The sequence below is a fragment of the Artibeus jamaicensis genome, unplaced genomic scaffold, assembly GCF_021234435.1.
Source record: "Artibeus jamaicensis isolate MK-2021 breed Jamaican fruit bat unplaced genomic scaffold, CSHL_Jam_final contig_1132, whole genome shotgun sequence".
Classification (NCBI taxonomy): domain Eukaryota; kingdom Metazoa; phylum Chordata; class Mammalia; order Chiroptera; family Phyllostomidae; genus Artibeus; species Artibeus jamaicensis.
The window spans coordinates 946,889-965,316 of record NW_026521221.1 but is presented as its reverse complement, the minus strand read 5'-3'; the positions used below and the strand labels follow the sequence as shown (position 1 = coordinate 965,316).

At 40.8% G+C, this 18,428-nt stretch overlaps 1 protein-coding gene across 1 annotated transcript in view; it reads left to right on the top strand.

Annotated features, from left to right (window-relative positions):
• Positions 1-18,428, top strand: part of RYR3 (ryanodine receptor 3) — a 514,231-nt gene that overhangs the window by 155,673 nt on the left and 340,130 nt on the right. The window contains exon 2 of the mRNA XM_053665407.1: positions 11,469-11,588. Within this exon, the coding sequence (XP_053521382.1) occupies positions 11,469-11,588 (120 nt within the window). The remainder of the gene's footprint in view (positions 1-11,468; positions 11,589-18,428) is intronic.

Here is an 18,428-nt window from a genome sequence, read left to right as displayed (position 1 = left end):
TTTTACCCAGCTCTCCTCCAAGGAACCTGTGGCAGACCCAGTGAACCAGGCCTGGAGCTGCAGCCTCCCTGATCCCCACGCTGATCCCCACGCTGATCCCTACACTGATCCCTGGACCCTTACTGTCCTGAAGCACTCTCCTTACCATCTTGTTTTCCAGTATCCACTACAATTTTTGATCTGCTATTTTTCATATATGCTGTGGTATCGTTGGCTGTTTGCTCTGTTCTTCAGTAGATGGGCTAGATTTTTCTCCCATGTGTAGGGGGAAGTGGAATCTGCTCCCTCCTACCATGCCGCCATCTTCCCTCTCACCTTCATTCTTTTAATTCGAGAAGCATTTGTTACATGTTCGACATATGGCTTTAGGAATACAAGACAAACAAATCTTCGCCTTCTAAGCAGAATAATTCTGGTAAAAGGGATTTAAATAATAAATCTAAGAATTACAATATAGAGGGGGAAGAATAGAAACATATACACAAGAGCCCCTCCTGGAACATAAAAGGTATCAGGTGGAAAGAGATGTAGCTCAAACATCCCTCCCTGCATTTTTGTCTCTGTCTTAGATTCTTCTGGTTTTCAATTGTATCGTCATCTCTGAAAACCACAAGTCAGTGTCAGTATGTGTATTAAACAAGATAGTCAACCACTTAGATGGGAGCTGCAGGAGGAAAGATCCCGAGCCTGTCTTGTTTACCACTGTACCCCAGGCCGTGAGACAGAATGTGAAGTGTCAGTAGGCATGCAAATACTTCTTAAATAGATGCGTGACTTAGTTCTGAATGAAGCTAGAAGAAACAGATGATTTTTTTCAAAGAATCTAGTCCTGGACGGTTCGTAAGGCTTTATGTACCATTACATTATAAAGACACTTCATTTCCCTTTACAGGACCTGCTTTTAAAGACTTACCCATCTAAATGTCAGCCCATACAATTCTTTTTTTTCTTTTTAATCAACAAAAGGAAAAAAAGCAATTCTTTATGATCTACTAACTTCATCAAGCATACTTTTTGAAAAAGGTACAGTGTTCCCTAGCTGTTAGATTTTATGTGGAAATTGCTGGCTGCTTTGTTCTTGCTTTCATTTTAAATTTTACATCTATCAGTACATTGGAGTGATTATGCACATATACAGAGTATCTGAGTGCATCCTACATGTTAGGTGTTTAATTTTGTTTACTTTTTCCACAAATCTTAAAGGAGAAAATTCCAGAAACAGCCCTGTCTGAAGCACTGCCTAAAAGAAGTAAAAATGAATCTCGATACATACTTACTTTATTGTTTAGCAAGAAAAGTGGATGGTACCATGTTTCACCCCTTTGAACATAGATATTGTTAGAAAATCAGGCTAAATGTGGGCGGGCTGTCACAGATGACTTGCATGGCCCAGGGAATGAGTTATGCCTCAAATTAGAAGCCAAAAGTCCCAGAACCATTGATAAAAGTAAAGGAAATTGATTTAAAAATAAAGAGTAGCTCTGATAACATAAAAATACAGATATCCTTGCTCAATTTGTCAAGGTGTCTCGGTGGTGCTGCAGTAGAATCAGAATTGGATGCTCTCTGTGTCTCTCTGGGGTCACGGTGCTTAGATCGCATCAAGATGGAGATGCAGTGCAAACTCATCAGCATTTATGATATGAAACTGGGAAATTGAAGTGTTCTGATCAAATCTCCTTTACAAAGTTACATTCAGAGCAGTGTTAGATCCGGAGCCCTAAATTTTCCTGCCATAAGTTTATTATCAATCCTTGCTGCTTCTGAAGTTAGACATGGAACATGGTGATTTGCTTCGGTGTTCTGGGTTTTTTCCCGTTTATTCCTCACACCCGGCTGGCATGCCTAAAGGAGAAAGAAATCAAAGGAGTATGTGCAAGCACCTAGGTGTGGTCACTCTCCTGGTGTGTTCTCATTGGGTAGGAGAAAAGTATTCAAAGTACCAACATTATAATTTTGTACAAAACCTTTGTGTAGGAGCTTGATGAAATGGATTATTTGTTAAAGGAAAAAAATCTTATGGTACCTGAAATCTCTTAGTACCAACAAAATCACTCTTTTTCCATCCTATGAGAATACAAAATCCTAACAACCATTTCTTCTAGGAAGACTTGTAGACACCACGTTGTTCCATGTCAGGTAGTGGCATGTTATGTAAGACAGGGAATTAATTGCCTATGTAAGCCCTAGTGCCTGCTTGTCTCTCTAATCAATGTGAGGAAAGGCTCTTCCCTGCAAGTTCCAAAGGGAACCAGGAGTGGGAGAAGCTGAGTAGATTTTATAATCACACCCTAAACTGCTTTCTGGGGAATGGGAAAAGTTAAAAAAGAGGGAACAGAACACTGCTTCTGGTTCCTGGAGCAGAAAGGGTTCTCCCACAGGCTGTAAATGCCTCTTTTGTCTGTCAGTCCCCAACATAGCAGACTGCTCCAGATGAGACTCAGGACTGTTTGGTCACTTCCATGAAGGAATGAAAGAGTATAATACGTTTTATACGTATTACTAATACATATAAATTAATGAATTAATACGTTTTTGTGGTCATTCTATTTAATAGGAAACAAAATGACTTCTCCATTATTCTACAATGATTTGAGTGCCTACTATGTATCAGGCATTGTTTTAGGCATTGGGGATGTAGTGGTGAGCAAAACAGTGCCTGTAAGGGTTACATTTTAATGGAAGAGAGAGATAAGAAAAAATAAGTATATATTCTTAGGTGGCAAGTGTTAAATGGGAAAAAAGGCAAGAGAAGAAGTATAGAGAGAGAATGGGGTTGTAACTTTATATGGATAATCAGGAAGGGCCTCTTTAATAAGGTAACATGGAGCAGACCCCTGAAGGAAGTGAAGGAAGGAGCCCTGCTTCCCTAGGTATCTGGCAGAAGAGCATTCTGGGCAAAGGGTTTGAGGAAGGGTCATGCTTCAAAGATGTGAGCTTCTGGGATAATGCCAGTGCAGCTGAAACTAAGCAAGCAAAAGAATGATGGAAGAGAGATCATAGGAAGGTGGGCATATTTTGGGGATCTCACAGACCACAGTAAGCATTCTGCCTTTTTCCTGAGTAAGATGGAAGGTCACTGGAGAGTATTGAGTAGTGGACAGACATGATTTCACTTAGATTTTAAAAGTCCCCTCTGGGTACAGTGTAGATAACAAATGTGAGTGGAGAACAAGTTCAGAGGTGATTGCAATAATAACGACAAGTGATGATGGCATGAGCTAGGTGATCCAAGTGGATGCATTTTGAATGCAGAATACATAGGATTTATTTTGGATGTGAGGTGAGAAAGAATAGGATCACTGTGACTCTAAGATGTTTTAAATTAAAAAAAATTCACGAGCAACCTGAAGAATGGAGTTATCATGTCTTAAGATAGAGAACACCACAGGAGGAGCATACTTGGGAGAGATGATCAAGAGCCAGATGTTGGACGTATTAAATTTGAAATGTGTGTTAGACACTCACCTAGAGATATTAAAAAAGCAATTGGAGATAGTGAGTCTGGACTTCAGAGAAGTTGGTACAAATTTTTTAATTATGCAAAAGATACAAATTTTGCATTCATCACTATACACATGGTTTTTAAAGCCATGAAATCAAATAAGATCACTGGGAGAGCAGTGTAGGGAAGGAAGAAAACCCTGAGGAATAGTCCTGGAGCACTATATGGCATTAGAGGGTGAGGGAAGGTAAGGATATGCCAATCAGAGATACTGGGAAGGAACTGCAACTATATGGGAGGAAAATGCAAGCAAAAGAAAATGTACTTATAAGCCAATGAGTCAAGTATTTAAAGAAGAGAAGAATAATAAACTATTAACTTCATCTCTTGGAATTCTGAAATTTCTGTTTTACTGAATTTTGCAACCATCAGTGAATAGTAAAGAGCCAGAAATGGGAGCCATCCCTAATTTTTGACAGATTAAAAAACAAGAAGGATTTCTAAAGGTTTCATTGTACTAACACCAACACAGACAACAGCAATAGCGAAGCCCCAGAAACGTCCCAGGGACACAGCATAATGGCAGTCTCTGAGAACTGCATGTAGGACTAGTTAGCCTCTTCCTTCAGTCTATAACCTTTGGCTTCACAATTTTCTAAATACTATTAAGAATATTTGTATGTCCCCTGGGCCATTGTGGAAGCAAACAGGGTATCATAGGTTCCTTTATATAATCCTGACTACTTCCAGGCTGACATCCAGATACTACGGGTAAGAAAATGTAAAAGGGGATTTTATTATGCAATTTAATGCATAAGCATTTTTGCTAACTTTATTAGTTATTTTTTAAATATACAGTTATGTTATTAGCTTTACAAATATCTCTGCTTTGCTACTCAGTACCAGGCACTATGCTGGACACTGAAGATTCACAGAGAAATGAGATGCTCCTGCCCCCCAGGAGCTCAGAATTTAAGAATCAATCTAATATCAATCAAAATGATTGATATTTCCAACATACAGGTAGACCATCAGTGTCATTAATTCTTGTAAACAATTGTGGGTAATCTCATCATCCCAAAAAATAAGAGATGCTTTTGGGTAAAGCCTTAAAATGAACTCTCTCACCCATGTCTAGTATCAGCTTCCTAAAATCATGTCTGACTTTTCAGATGAGTGGCTGAGACACATCTTTTTTAAATCAATAAATGGCTATGGATTTTTCTCTGCAGCAAGATCTATACTTAAACATGACCCATGAAATCTACTGGCCTGCACTCTGTTCCCAGTGCTCCTTGCTCACATGCTTCTTGGTACCAGTGATGTGCAGATCTAACTATAGGGCTGTCATCAGCTGCTTAGTGTCCTACCTTAAATAGGACTATCAGCCATTTTGTTTTGTTCCAAAGAGCTCTTTGCAAATGACCCAGAGAGAAGAGGGAGAATCAGAGTGCCCCCAGTCACCAAATCAGAGATGGCTAACATGGTCATTCTGGCCCTGGGGCTGTGAGCCAGGGCATAAGAAAGAAGCAACAGGGATAGAACGGGCAAGCTCCATTCATTTTCAGGTTAGAAGTTCTATAGCTCCAGGAGGACTATAGAAAAAACTTGACTTTGTCTGAGATGGCCTGTGATGATAATATGAAATCTAAGCAAAGAGAGCCAAAGGCTATATTCTTGTTCAGGAACAATCACTCAACACCCTCACAAGCTGAGTCTGTGACAGGAATAGCTGGCGCTTGTGTACTGAATAGCTTGGAGGGATGCTGACATATGATATACCTTGGATTTTAGTAAATTTCCCCTGCCGCTAGAAGTTTCAGGATGATGTTTTCTCCTTCAAGTGTGGTAGTCATTGGGCACGAAAAATATTATTTTAAGGAACTTGTAGCTCCCTGGCTGTTCTCTCTGGCATTGTGCTCTGTGATTTGGTTACTTTTCAGTGTTGCATGGCCATGTGAGAGGACTGGGGGCTATCTATTTTTATCGGCACCCTCACCATGGCTCAGAGTCAGGAAGGTGTGAATTCAGACTTATTTTGAAGGTCAGTCTCTTGGTAAGAGCCAGTTTGGCACTGTGGTAAAGGGGACTGGCTTCTGATTGACACAGTCCAAGGTTCAAGGCCAGCGTCTATTACTTACATGCAGTGTGGCACTAGGCAAACTAACCTCTCCATGCCTCAGTCTCTTTATCTCCATGTAGAGAGTATTTTTATTAGTACCTACCTTATAAGGCAATGACTTCATTAAATATTCATTCATTAAAATTGCCTAATTCCTCTGAGTTTTTGTTTCCTCATTCTTAAAATGGTCGTGTTGTTTTGAATATTAAATTAAATTGGGGGAAATCTCAGAATGTCCAGTATAGAATGGTTAGTAGTATTATTTATAATATACCCCAAGGGCTCATTATTGCTTATTCCTCATTACTTTTTTAATGTCAATATCCGTTCTTTTTTTTTAATTCAGTTCTGACTCATCAATGAAACAGTGACCCTATCTACAATAACTATTGGTATATGGCTGAGAGTAGAGAAGTCTCTTCTTTTAATCTGATTCCATGTCCCAGTCAACATGCATTTACCAAATACATTATTTTCCCAGCCTGGATGGGGAAGCACTTTTCTGCTGTAACAGGGTTTGTAGTTAACTGGGATTAAAAGGTAAAAGATACCCTTCAGTAAATTATAGCCAGATATACACGATGCCAGTGAGTGTCATCATGGGTGTACACATGAAGCAAATGCGGGCTCTGCCTTCAAAGGCCACAAGGGCAGCTGAGAGGAGTAGCGGGGAGAATATGGATAGAGTCAGCCAGGCCTGGATACCAGACTCTACCCTTTGGCACTATGAGATCTGAGACAAGTCATTTAACTGCTCTTTACAAGGGTGCCTCATTCGTCAAGTGGAGATAACAGCAGTCCCTACACAATAGTATTAATTGAAGCTTAAATGGGTTATTGTGCATAAAATACAATGCCTGTCAGATAGTCATAGGTCAGTAAATGTTAGCCATTTCAAAATTATGTAATATAGTGGGGATAAGGCATCAAGTAAATAACCATAATGCAAGAGTCTGGTGACATTGCTGTAAAAGTTCAGAGAGAAGAAAGATTTCTTGCATTTCATGAAAGAATGTGAGATTTGAGCTAAGCTTGGTAGAATAGGTAATATATGAACATGGAAAATAGAATAGATCAGGGCAGCTTTAGACTTACAGACTTCATGAGTAAGGGCATGGAAGTTGAGATGACCAAGGAGTTCTGTGGGGAAGAAGTTTGGAAAATAGTTTGGAAAGCAAATGTCCTCAGATGCTCATGTAAGCAGTTTGTATGTGTTATATGGTTAGTGGAGAGTCCCATTATGTATTTTCAGCAAGAAAATGATAAGGTCAGAGCTGTGCCTCTGGTGTTGTAATAGCCTTGTCTTGGTCTCTAGGCCTCCAGACTCTCCCTCCTCTGGCCCATTTGCCGTTGGATGAAGGGGGGAAGACTCAGACAGGAGATGACATTTGAACCTGGGTTGCTGAGAGTTCGGATGTGTCGCTAACAAACATAAGGAGCATAAACACAGACTGAAAAGGAAGCCTTTTGGTGCATTGGGACATACTGAGGTGTTCATAAGTCCATGGATGTAGTTAGGAATAGGTGAAGGTTTGGAACCTTAAAATACCACTAGGATGGAGGGAAAGAGCATTACAACTCCTGAGAGTAGAACTGGAAACCTGAAGAATGGAGAAGATTGCTAAGGGAAAATGACAAGGACCTACTCAGGGGTGATCCCTACATTTACAGGCTGCAGGAGAAAGAGACCATGGGAAGGCTCCATCAGAAAGGGAGTTAAACCAGGAAAGCAGAGTTGAATAAAGGGATGAAGGGGTTTCAAGAGGGAACATTTTGTGGGGGCTGGGCAAGACTTATTCAGGTGACAGTAAGGTAATAGGAATTAAAAAAAGGTAAGTCTAGATGTGCAGGGGAGAACTCAACTGGGTGGGGGGCACTCTAGAATTCAGTCAGGGACCTTTTGATTTACATGGTAGAAGGCAAAAAAAAAACCTTCATGATCTTAAACACATTATTTCCTGGATCGGCACCCCTCACCTTAAAGATGGAGTCTAGGTCTAAAGGTCCTACCACTGATTATGGTTCCTCTGACCTATAACTTTCTTCTCTTTAGTTATTTGATACTGACTGGGTTGAATCTGCTGTGAGTCCTACAAAAAAAAGGGAAAATTTTGTTGATGTTCCAGTGAAATCCAAGTTCAAACAAGCTAAAAATGTATTACAAAAGAAAAAAATCCCATATATTTTTAGTGGAACAAAACCCAAGAGTTGTGTTATTTTTTTCTAAAAAATTTATCATTCTTCAGAAAAAGTCAAGATCCATATGATCTCCTTCATATGTGGGATATAAAACATAGCAACAAATGAACAAGGCAAACAAACTCAGGGACACAGACAAAAGACTGGTGGTTACCAGAGGGAAAAGGAGGGTGGGAGGAGGTAGAAGAGGGTAAAGGGGGTCAAATATATGGCGATGGAAGGAGGCTTGACTCTGGGTGATGAGCACAATGCTATACACAGATGGTGTATTATAGACTTGTACACTTGAAACCTATATAATCTTATTAACAAATGTCACCTCAATAAGTTTAATAATTTTTTTAAAAACCCGTCATTGTTCTTCCTGGGGTAGCAGAAACAATGGAGATGGCAGTGCCCTTTAGGAACCAGTAGTCTTGATAAAGGAGAGCAAGAATAGCAAAAGTAATGGAATAAGAAAGTAAGATAAGCTGATTTTGGATTTTAGAGTTAGAATTGTTCTATAGATAATGACAAGGAATGTTCATGATAGTGTGTTACTAAAACAGAGTAGAACTAATTAGGTCAGGTGTTTGTTTTGAATGGATTGTCCACATAAACCTTGAAGCTACTTGAAATGATGACTGGAGTGGGGTGGAGAAAGGCCGTCTGCTGGCCTTTCAACCATCGGCTCCATTATTACAGTATTTACAGTTCTTGTCTTATAAAACCTGGTGTGATCTGCAGTGTCCTAGCAGAAGGCTTCATCATTGGAAGGTAATCAATAAATGTATGTTGAATACACACCAAAATTTCTATCAGATTTTCTGATTGTCATTAAATGTCAGATAAGTGGTAACTGGACTGTTAATAAATTACCAAAGAAGACGTGGACATTGACTATCACCTACTTCAAAATATAAGAGTTTTTGCATTTGAGTAAAAATATTGGTTTGAGTTTGGCACTGGGGGATGCTAGGAGAGCACCAGCTTCTGAGGCAATACCAAATATAGAAGAATTTGCAACCTCCCTCTAAAGGGGCTTCCTTGGAAATGGTATTCTCTGGCATTCCTAGGCCTGATTTAAAGCAAAAGCAGAAAGGATGATAGATGACAGGAGAAGAGGAAGTCTACATTGGTACAAGGGTGAGTAAAGTAGGTAGGGCAGTACCTGGGAAGGCTGGTGTCCTGTGCTTTACTGGGGAATGAGAGAAGTAATGAGATGGGTTGAATTAGCTCATCTCATGATTCCCAGTTGGATCTGGGCAAAGATTTCAGTTTTATGCACTTGAAGGCTCCAGATGTCTGTCTGTCAAAGGTTTGTGGAGCTAATAGTGGCTTTCTGGAGCAAAGGCAGGTACAGGCGGCCACTCCAGGTGGTGTCTGTAGCCAGGTCAGCACTGAGCATACAGTTGAAGACAGCAGGTGGAAAACAGTGAAAGTATTTGGAGATGGCAAATCTGGCTTCCAGTCCCACACCTGTCTCTGTGTCACCCTGAGTGATGACCTACGAAATCACTTGTGCTGGACTGTACTTCAGCAAATCGTTATTGAGCCAGGGCAGGTTTGTTTATTGCATGATTAGCTGATTGGCAGCCCAGGTTATGAGGATGTGAATTATAGGACAGGTAAGTTTCCAAAGACAAATAGAGACTCGAGGCAGCTAGTGCAGGGTCAAGCTGCAGTATTTTGCACTCTTTTGGCTGGAAAGGACTTGGAAAGTGAGATCATGAAAAGAGATTCTCTAAGACATATACCGTATTATTCTGACTATAAGACACACACCCCAATTTGGGAGGAAAATGGGGTTGCATCTTATAGTCTGAATGTAGCTGTACATTTACATTGGTGAAATATTGTTATTTATGTTATTAAATATTTTAGCACATTTTTTGCTTCAAAAATTTTTTTCCTATTTTCCTCCTCTAAAACCTAGGTGTGTCTTATGGTCTGAAAAATACAGTACTCAAGAGAAAACTTCTCAATTTTCACTGGGTCATGAAAAGTCTGGCCCATAATCACACTGTGGTTTCCAAATGGCTTTTTTTAAGAACTGGTGAATTGTGTGTAGGTGGTAGATATTTAATATTTTTTAATTAGGGGGTCCTTTTGACATTTTGGACAGAAAAATTGTATGTTTCAAAGACATGTTTCAATTATGTGTTTCTTGCAATATACACACCATTTATCTCACACAGCCTCTGCATCACAATGCACATAGCACCCCTCAGTCATTTTGACAACTGAGAGTACTGCCCATCACCCATGCCCTTTAGGAGAATGGTATGGCATCTGGTCACCTAAGGATCTTGGGGAGACTCTACCTGAGGAAAAACTTCATCTTCCTCACAGCTTTCACTGAGCCCACATTTTGAAGGAAATGATATTCTGGAGTTTTCTTTGGTTGCAGTTCAAATGAAGACCATGAATTCTGACTTCACTAGAGTCAGAGGCTCTTGAATTTATTATTGACTCAAAGTAATAATGGGCAGTGACGTTTCAGTACTAGTATAAGCGTAGAACTTTTTCTTCCTCTCATTCTTCTTTTCATATATTGTGTGTGACTTCTTTCATATCCCTGTAGCCCCTCACCAATCTCTGGGCACCAGCGCATGCTTTGTTGGAGTAGGGTACTATTGAATCACTCCTCTTCCCACCAGGTAGAAGGATTTTATTTTTCCATGACACCATTAAGAAAATGTTGTTTCTATTTAATCTGCCTGGACAAACATTAACACCACGGGTTGTGGGGATGAGTCAGGGAAACCGGAGAGTTATAGCAAAGGAGGAAGCTTTCCATCTGGCTCTTCTCATTACTCCTTTAACTTAACCACACCTGAAATCTTTCTGAGGTTTAAAGCCCAAAGTGAAATGGTGGTAGATAGAGGGTACGGACTAACAGATTGGAGAAAAAAAATGAAGGCATTGGTAAGGAAAGTGTTTTCCTTCTAGCCTCAGGCAAGTTGTGCAAGAGGAACGTATATTAGTGAACATGGAAAACAGCTTTGTTTCTGATCATCAACAAGAGAAATGTCATTCAAATAAGGTCTCTGCAATTTTAAGAGGCTGCTTCTGAGCATGATGCATAGAAAGGAGGTCCCCTCCTTGGGAATCCAGAATGGCTCCTCTACTTGACCTTCAATTTCTTCTTTCAATCTTCCCTGACAATATGCCAAAACCATCTCCTGGTACCCTTTAGGTTCCTTCTGTCAGATCTGGCAGATGTGTCACCCACTACATACACCCCTTCCCCAACAAAACATGACTCTTGCCTCCTCCATAGCCCCCGACACAAAGCACTTTCCTACCCTGAATTCCACTTCTCTCTGACCTTTTCTGTGGTCTCTGTTCCCTCAGTCACATCTTGTTTGATTTCATATTAGGAGAGCTTGTTTAGGTTTGCTTTCATGGTCACTCAAGTGTTGAAATCATCTGCTCACCTGGGGCGCATGCACTGTAGACATCTCAGAAGAGAGGCCCGTTCTGTATATGTATGTAGTATGTTCACTCCACGTACTTGCTCCCAGTGACTTCACACCATTATCTACATCAGGGGCGGTACTCAATTATGCCATGTGAATAAAAGTCTCCTTTATCTAGTATTCAAAAGCATGTGCCTCTCAGCATACCTGAGAAAGATACAGCAAGGTGACTTGGGGGCCTGGTTCTGCAAGGAGAGGCAGACCAGGGCGACTCTTATTTGTGTGTCTGTTCTTATGGCAGGAAGATGAAGTGGTTCTCCAGTGCATCGCGAACATTCACAAGGAGCAAAGGAAGTTCTGCCTGGCAGCCGAGGGACTTGGCAATCGCCTGTGCTTCCTGGAACCCACTTCAGAAGCCAAGGTGAGATTGATTACTTGCTGGGCACCTTCCCCCTTGGCCTCCCAAGCAATCCTTTAGGGGATGGGGCTGCCAGGAGATGGTGATGAGGATGGTGAAAATATTTAAGAAGACACTTTATTTGCATTTGCTAAAGTTTCAGGTGTACAACATTATAATTCAATATCCATATATATACTACAAAGTGATCACCCTCAAAAGTCAAGTCTAGTTACTATCCATCACCATACAGTTGACCCACCCTCACCTCTTTCACCCACCCTCAGCCCCCTTTACCTCTGGTAACCACCAAACTGTTCCCTGTGTCTATGAGTTTCTTTTTGTTTTATTTGTTTATTATAAATGAGGACACATTTATTTTTTAAATTGGTAGTAGATCAGATTTAGAACATACCATATTTGCCATGTATACTGAGCACTTTTTTGCCCAAATTTTTTAGGGAAAAATAAGGATGTATATTATACACAAGTGTAATTATTACTTACTATGGGTATAATAATCCTGTGTATGATGTGCACACAACTGAGGGTGCACACCATACATGGCAAAATATGGTAACTCTCCCCAGCCCAAGAAACATTTTAGTAGGAACCAAGAGCATGGTGAAGTATTAGAGGTGCCTTGTTTGTCAGTGTTCACCGGGACACAAGGGAGGCCTTGATGTCACTGTCCCCTTTCACGGAGGAGGTTCTTTTAATATTCCCAGGATGCCTTTTCTTGCTGTTAATCCCTAGAAAAATGAGTGTGTGTTCTTAACTGCCATCTGCCCTGTGTTGCTACAGGGACTCATGGGTGCTGGGGCCTGTGCTCACAGCATACACACTGTTCCAAGTTCTGACTGTGCTGAGATTGTAACTCTGCCTGTTGTGACCTGGGGACAGAGAGGAACTTTTGTTCTGGTCCCCGCTTGCAGGATGGCATGTAATGTTATGTCTCTTCAGCCAAACTTTTCTTCTTTAATTTTGGACTGTTGCTGCCTTTTATAATCTGAATGTTAAGTGGATCTGTGCGCTCAACATTCTCAAAGCACTTTGCCATCCTGGCAAAATGTTTCTGTGAGTCTGGGTTCTAAAGAAAAACAGAACCAATAGAATCTCTCCCTCTTTCTAGACAGGCAGGCAGGTGGGTAGGTGGATGGATAGAGCAGGTAGGCAGAAAGATAGGCAGATAGAGATTTATTTTAAGGTATTGGCTTATGAAATTATGGGATTGGTAAATCTGCAATTGGCTAGGTCAGATCAGGTGGAAATTTAGACTGGAGCTAATGCTGCCTTGAGGCAGTTTCCTTCCCTTAGTTTTTATCATTAAGGCCTTCTGATTGGGGAGGCCCACCTGTGTTTTCAAGGGCAATCACCTTTAAAACCAACTGATCACCTACGAAATATCTTCACATCAAAACCTAGATTGGTGTCTGGTTAAATAACTGAGTACTGCAGCCTAGTCAAAGTGACACATAGTTTACCACCCTGCAAGCTCAGTTTTCTCAGAGTACCTTCTTTTCTTAACTCAGTCAGTTTACATTTTCCAGTAGGACCAGCTGATTGGCATGTCATTCCTACACATGAACATATACAACAGAATCACACATGCAGAGTTTGACCCAGTCCTAGAACACCAGATGTGCACTGTGATGACCACGTCTCCCAGGAAGCCCCCTCCTCTCCATCCTGATGTCTCCCATGTGGGGCACCGATCCACCCGTACAGTCATCTGCCAGGGGCACATGGGGCCCGTACCAGTAGGACAGAGTCCCATTAAAATTAATGGCAGAGCAAAGAGATGAGGGAGATTTTTATCTTTTTAAAGGTCTTAGACTTGATTTCCCTGAGGCCTTTTCTCATTTGCTTTTGTTCTTAGCTAGATATTTTTCTTTTCATTCCCAGCAGTCTGGAATAATAGGAAGATCATTAGAGTGGACTCAGAAAGTTAATTTTCAAACATTAGCTAGTCATGTGACCATAGGCAAGTCACTCAGCCTTGTTTTCAGTTTTCTCATCTGCCAGAATGAGGTGCAGTCTGTGGAGTAGAAAGAGTGTTGCCTGAATTAGAAACCACTGTGACCATTTGCTAGTCATCGTTGGAGGGAACATGGGACCAAGGTTTAGGGCACAGGCTCTGGAGCCAGACTGTCAGAGTTTGAATCCTGTCTCCACCACTCAGCAGTTAAGCCAGAAGCTTGAACAAGTTACCTCACCTTTCTGAGCTTAGTTTCCTCATCTGCTCAATGGGAATTTAATAGTAACTACCTAATAAAGTTATTATTAGGATTAAATAAGTTAATACATGTAAAGTGCATAGCACATTAAATTGTCTAGTATATTGTAAACTCTGTATAAACACTAGATATTACGATTTAATCTTACCTAAACCAGATAACCTAAAACAGATTTAAAAAAACATTATATCATAACCTGAAAATGCTTTGCATTCCCCAGGTATAAAAATAATTATTTATGGTCTTTGAAAAATGTCATGTAAGTGCTTTTGTTGGTTTACTTTTGCTTTTTGGGGTAAATGTCCAGGTTAGCAGTAATGGTGTCAGGAGCATGAACAGTAATAAACTGCTTTCCTAAAAGGACATACCACTTGTTGCATTTGGCACATGCCCAATATCATTTCATGAGTGTATGTACACATAGTAATTAATGACGAAAGTATACCATGAGAACTTCTCACAGAGAATCAGGGTCAAGTTCATAGAAAGGCTAGAGTGGGTATTCAGAAATTGCTGTCACCATTCCTGGGAGCTACCTGATACATGAACCCATTTTCTGTGGCTTCAGTCTTTCCTGAAGTCAGCTATGCATACATTCCTCTGGCAGGTCTCCTGCCTTTTCAATAAACATTTCACCTAATTCTCTACCATCCAATTTCACAGCTAGCTGGACTATTGTTAGTTTCTTGGAAGCTAATGTAAGCTCACTTTATGCAGTGAAGTGAGAAGGTGTATTCCCAAGCCTGGCACTGGGCATGAAGCACAGACATTAAACACCACTTTTATCAGAGCCAAACAGTGTCCTTGGGCTTTCCCAGTCAAGGGTATTTAAAGCTAAATGAAACTCAGAGAAAATTGAGATGCACTCTAAGGAGAAGAGATAAGTGTCTCAAAGTATATTTTTAGTGTACAAGCCCTGAGAAAAGAAGGTCCTAATGAAGCCAGGAGTGACAGAATAGAAGAATAAAAAGCAAAAGCATAGGACTTTCACCAAGATGGAGGGGTAGGTGGAAACACCTTGCGTCCACACACAACCAAATCTAAAAATAACAAAGTTTTAACAACAATAAACGCAACCAAACCACACAGAAAATCAACAATACGGAGTCCAAAAACAATGAAATGCTGAGCTAAACCGGTAAGAGGGGCGAAGCCAGTAGCGGAGCGGGTTGGCCAAAAAGATCCCCCACGAGGGTGGTGCCCAAGCAGCCTAAGGCGCGGATCCCAGGTGCGGGCTAGCTCTGGGTGGACACAGGGAAGAGGCGCTGCTGGCCGTCTGCGGTCAGTCACGCATTTGCACGTAGATAAACCAGTGAAGAGGTGAGCACTGAGACCGTGCGGCACAGGGCGGCGGGCTCACACATTTCCGCTCGAATAAACATGCAGGGGCAAGAGGTGGGATGGACTGGGCGAGTGGAGAGGACCGCCATTGCTCCCTCTCTGATCCCGGCCCCACATACAGCATCACAAACCAGTGACCTGAGTGGCCCCACCCTGGTAAACAACTAAGGCTCCACTCCTCATACTTAAACAGACCAAAAATGGCTCAAGAACAACTCAGAGCCCCAGAGCCAATAAATCGAAGTGATGAAGAAATAGCCAAACTTTCAGATGCACAGTTCAAAACACTGGTGATCAGGATCCTCACAGAACTGGTTGATTTTAGTCACAAATTAGAGAAACATATGAAAGCTAAACTAATTGAAATGAATGGTAATGCACAGGAAACCAATAGTAATGGAAAGGAGACTGGGACTCAAGTCAAGGGAGTACACCAGAAGGAAGGAAAAAATGACCAAACAGAAAAGAATGAAGAAACGAGAACTCAAAAAAATGAGGAGAGGCTTAGAAACCTCCAGGACATCTTTAAATGTTCCAACATTCGAATTACAGGGGTACCAGAAGGGAAAGAGGAACGAACAGTCACGAGTGGAAACCTTATTTGAACAAATAATAAAAGAGACGTTCTGGCAAAGGAAATAGACTTCCAGGAAATTCAAGAAGCTCAGAGAGTCCCAAAGAAGTTGGACCCAAGAAGGAACACACCAAGGCACACCCAAGAATTACACTATCCAAGATTAAAATGAAGGAGAGAATTCTAGAAGCAGCAAGAGATATGGGGACACTCACCTACAAAGGAGTTCCCATCAGACTGTCAGTGGATTTCTCCAAAGAGACCTTACAGGCAAGAAGGGGCTGGAAAGAGGTATTCCAAGTCATGAAAACCAAAGACCTACATCCAAGATTGCTCTATCCAGCAAAGTTTTCATTTAGAATGGAAGGACAGATAAAGTGCTTCTCAGATAAGACCAAATTCAAGGAGTTCATCATCACCAAGCCCTTATTATATGAAATGTTAAAGGGACTTATCTACGAAAAAGAAGATGAACAGTGAAAGGGCAGCAAACTCACAGTTATTAACAACCACGCCTAAAACAAAAGCAAATTAAGAGGACAGCTAGATCAGGAGTAAACCATAGAAATGAAGATCACATGGAGGATTAGCAACAGGGGAGTGGGAGAAAGAGAAGGGGGGAGAAGGTACAGAAAATAAATAGCATAGACAGTAGATAGAAAATAGGGGGGAGGGTAAGAATAGTAGGGGAAATACAGAATCTAAAGAACTTGAGACGTGTTCATGAACTAAAGGGGGGAATGATGGAGGAGGGGTGTGCAGGGTGGAGGGGAACGGAGGGGGGAATAGAACAAATGTAATGGCATAATCAATAAAAAAATGTTAAAAAAAAAAAAGCAAAAGCATAAGACTTTTGACACTTGCTACAGACATGGAGGCTATTTAGCACATTGGAGAGCTCTTGTGACTTGGATTCCTGTATGCTATTCCACCCTTCTTTGAAGGTCTCCTGAAACTGCAGATATTAACTGATGGAAGTGGCACCATTCATCATGCCTTTCAACTAAGCACAGCTTCAGGAATTACAAGGCATCTTTTTCTATAGGAAAGACTCCAAGTATAACCAGAAAACATGGAGAAGAAACATTGCTTCTTTATTTTATTTATAATAACAGCAAATTATTTTTGTTTTGTTTTCAATCCTCACCTGAGGATATTTTTTCATTGCTTTTAGAGATAGAGGAAGGGAGACAGTAAGGGAGAAGGAGAAACATTGATGTGAGAGAGAAGCATCAATCAATTGCCTCCCATACACGCCCCAGCTGGGGATTGAATCCATAACCTAGGTATGTGCCCTGACCAGGAATCAAACCTGCAGCCCCTTGGCTATAGAATGATGAGTCACATCATCCAAACAAACAAGCCACGGCAGCCAGGGCTTAATAGCAGCAAATGTTTATTTATTGTCATTTTTAAGTAGTGCATTTGTTCCCCGGAACAAAAATTTACTATTTTTCCTCTGGTCTTTAGTGTGTGTGTATTTCATCTGTTTTGTATCTGCAGTGTTCAGTGTCCACCGTAGTGTTTGGTTCAACCTGACATTGAGACTCAAAAGACTTTCATAGATCAGTGGTTGGCACCAGTCTTCTCAGTAGGACAGGAGCCACAGCTTGCCTGCTGGGAAGTGTCAAGCACTCCTGTAAAAATCCTTGCAGTGGTACAGTGCTTAGCTTCTGAATTTCCCACTCCAGATGACAGCTTGGGTTCAAAGAGCCAAGGTCTACATCAGGCAGGTATAAGAGTCACCATGGCTTAAAACCCTCTTGTACCACAGGAGCTGATGTATCTTGTAACAATTCCACAGTCATAGCCCTGGGGCTTCCCATAAAGGACCACACCAGTTACAAGAGTCTTCACACTTAGGGAATCACAAATATAGGGCTTTCTCTAAGGTGTTCATAGTCATCCTAGCCAAGAAGCAGGATACCAGCCAGGGATCATTTTCACTGTAAGCAGTGTTCCCTAGCAACTTAATTCACATATCAATTTTATCAGCTTGTCCCAAGAACAAAACTGGACAGCTAACTGAAGATAAATTCTCATACAGAAGGAGAAAAGAATTTCATAAGCCATATCCCAGAGTAATCTTCACTGATGACAATTATTTAACTACTGTGGCCTTGTCAAATTTGGGGGGAGTACCAACACCTTTCCAAATCCTTATTTCCACTATCTTTAATTGTAATAGATCATCACCAAAATGTAGGAAGACTATGGGAACTTTTTATTTAAAATCAGTTTCAAAAAAACCAAGATTTGTTTGTTTCATGGATTTTAGTGATGATGAAACTGAAACTGATGAAGTGAAACAGCTTACCTGGTGTCCTTGACAAGTTGAAAGCAGCCTGAAGCCTTCCGGCTCCAGGAGTCTCAGAACGAAGTTCCACCTCTGTGCTGGGGAACACTTTGTCTTCCTGATTATAGTTTATTCAAAATAAAATTTCAGTTTCAATTCCAATTTCCAAACTGAAAATTTTCAAGAAAAGTTTATTCCTGTTATTTATTTTCATTTCCTCTCTTGAAAATCAGGAACAGTATGCTGTGGTTTCTGAAAAGTTTTATAGGCATTCAAGACCCGTGACTCGCCATCTGTGGTTGTGCAAACATCATTATGTAGATGACATCAACTGAGATGACATTGAAGGCTAAGAATAACTTATTTCTATTATTTTTCTCTTCCTCTCAGAGATAGATTTACGGTTTACTACTAAA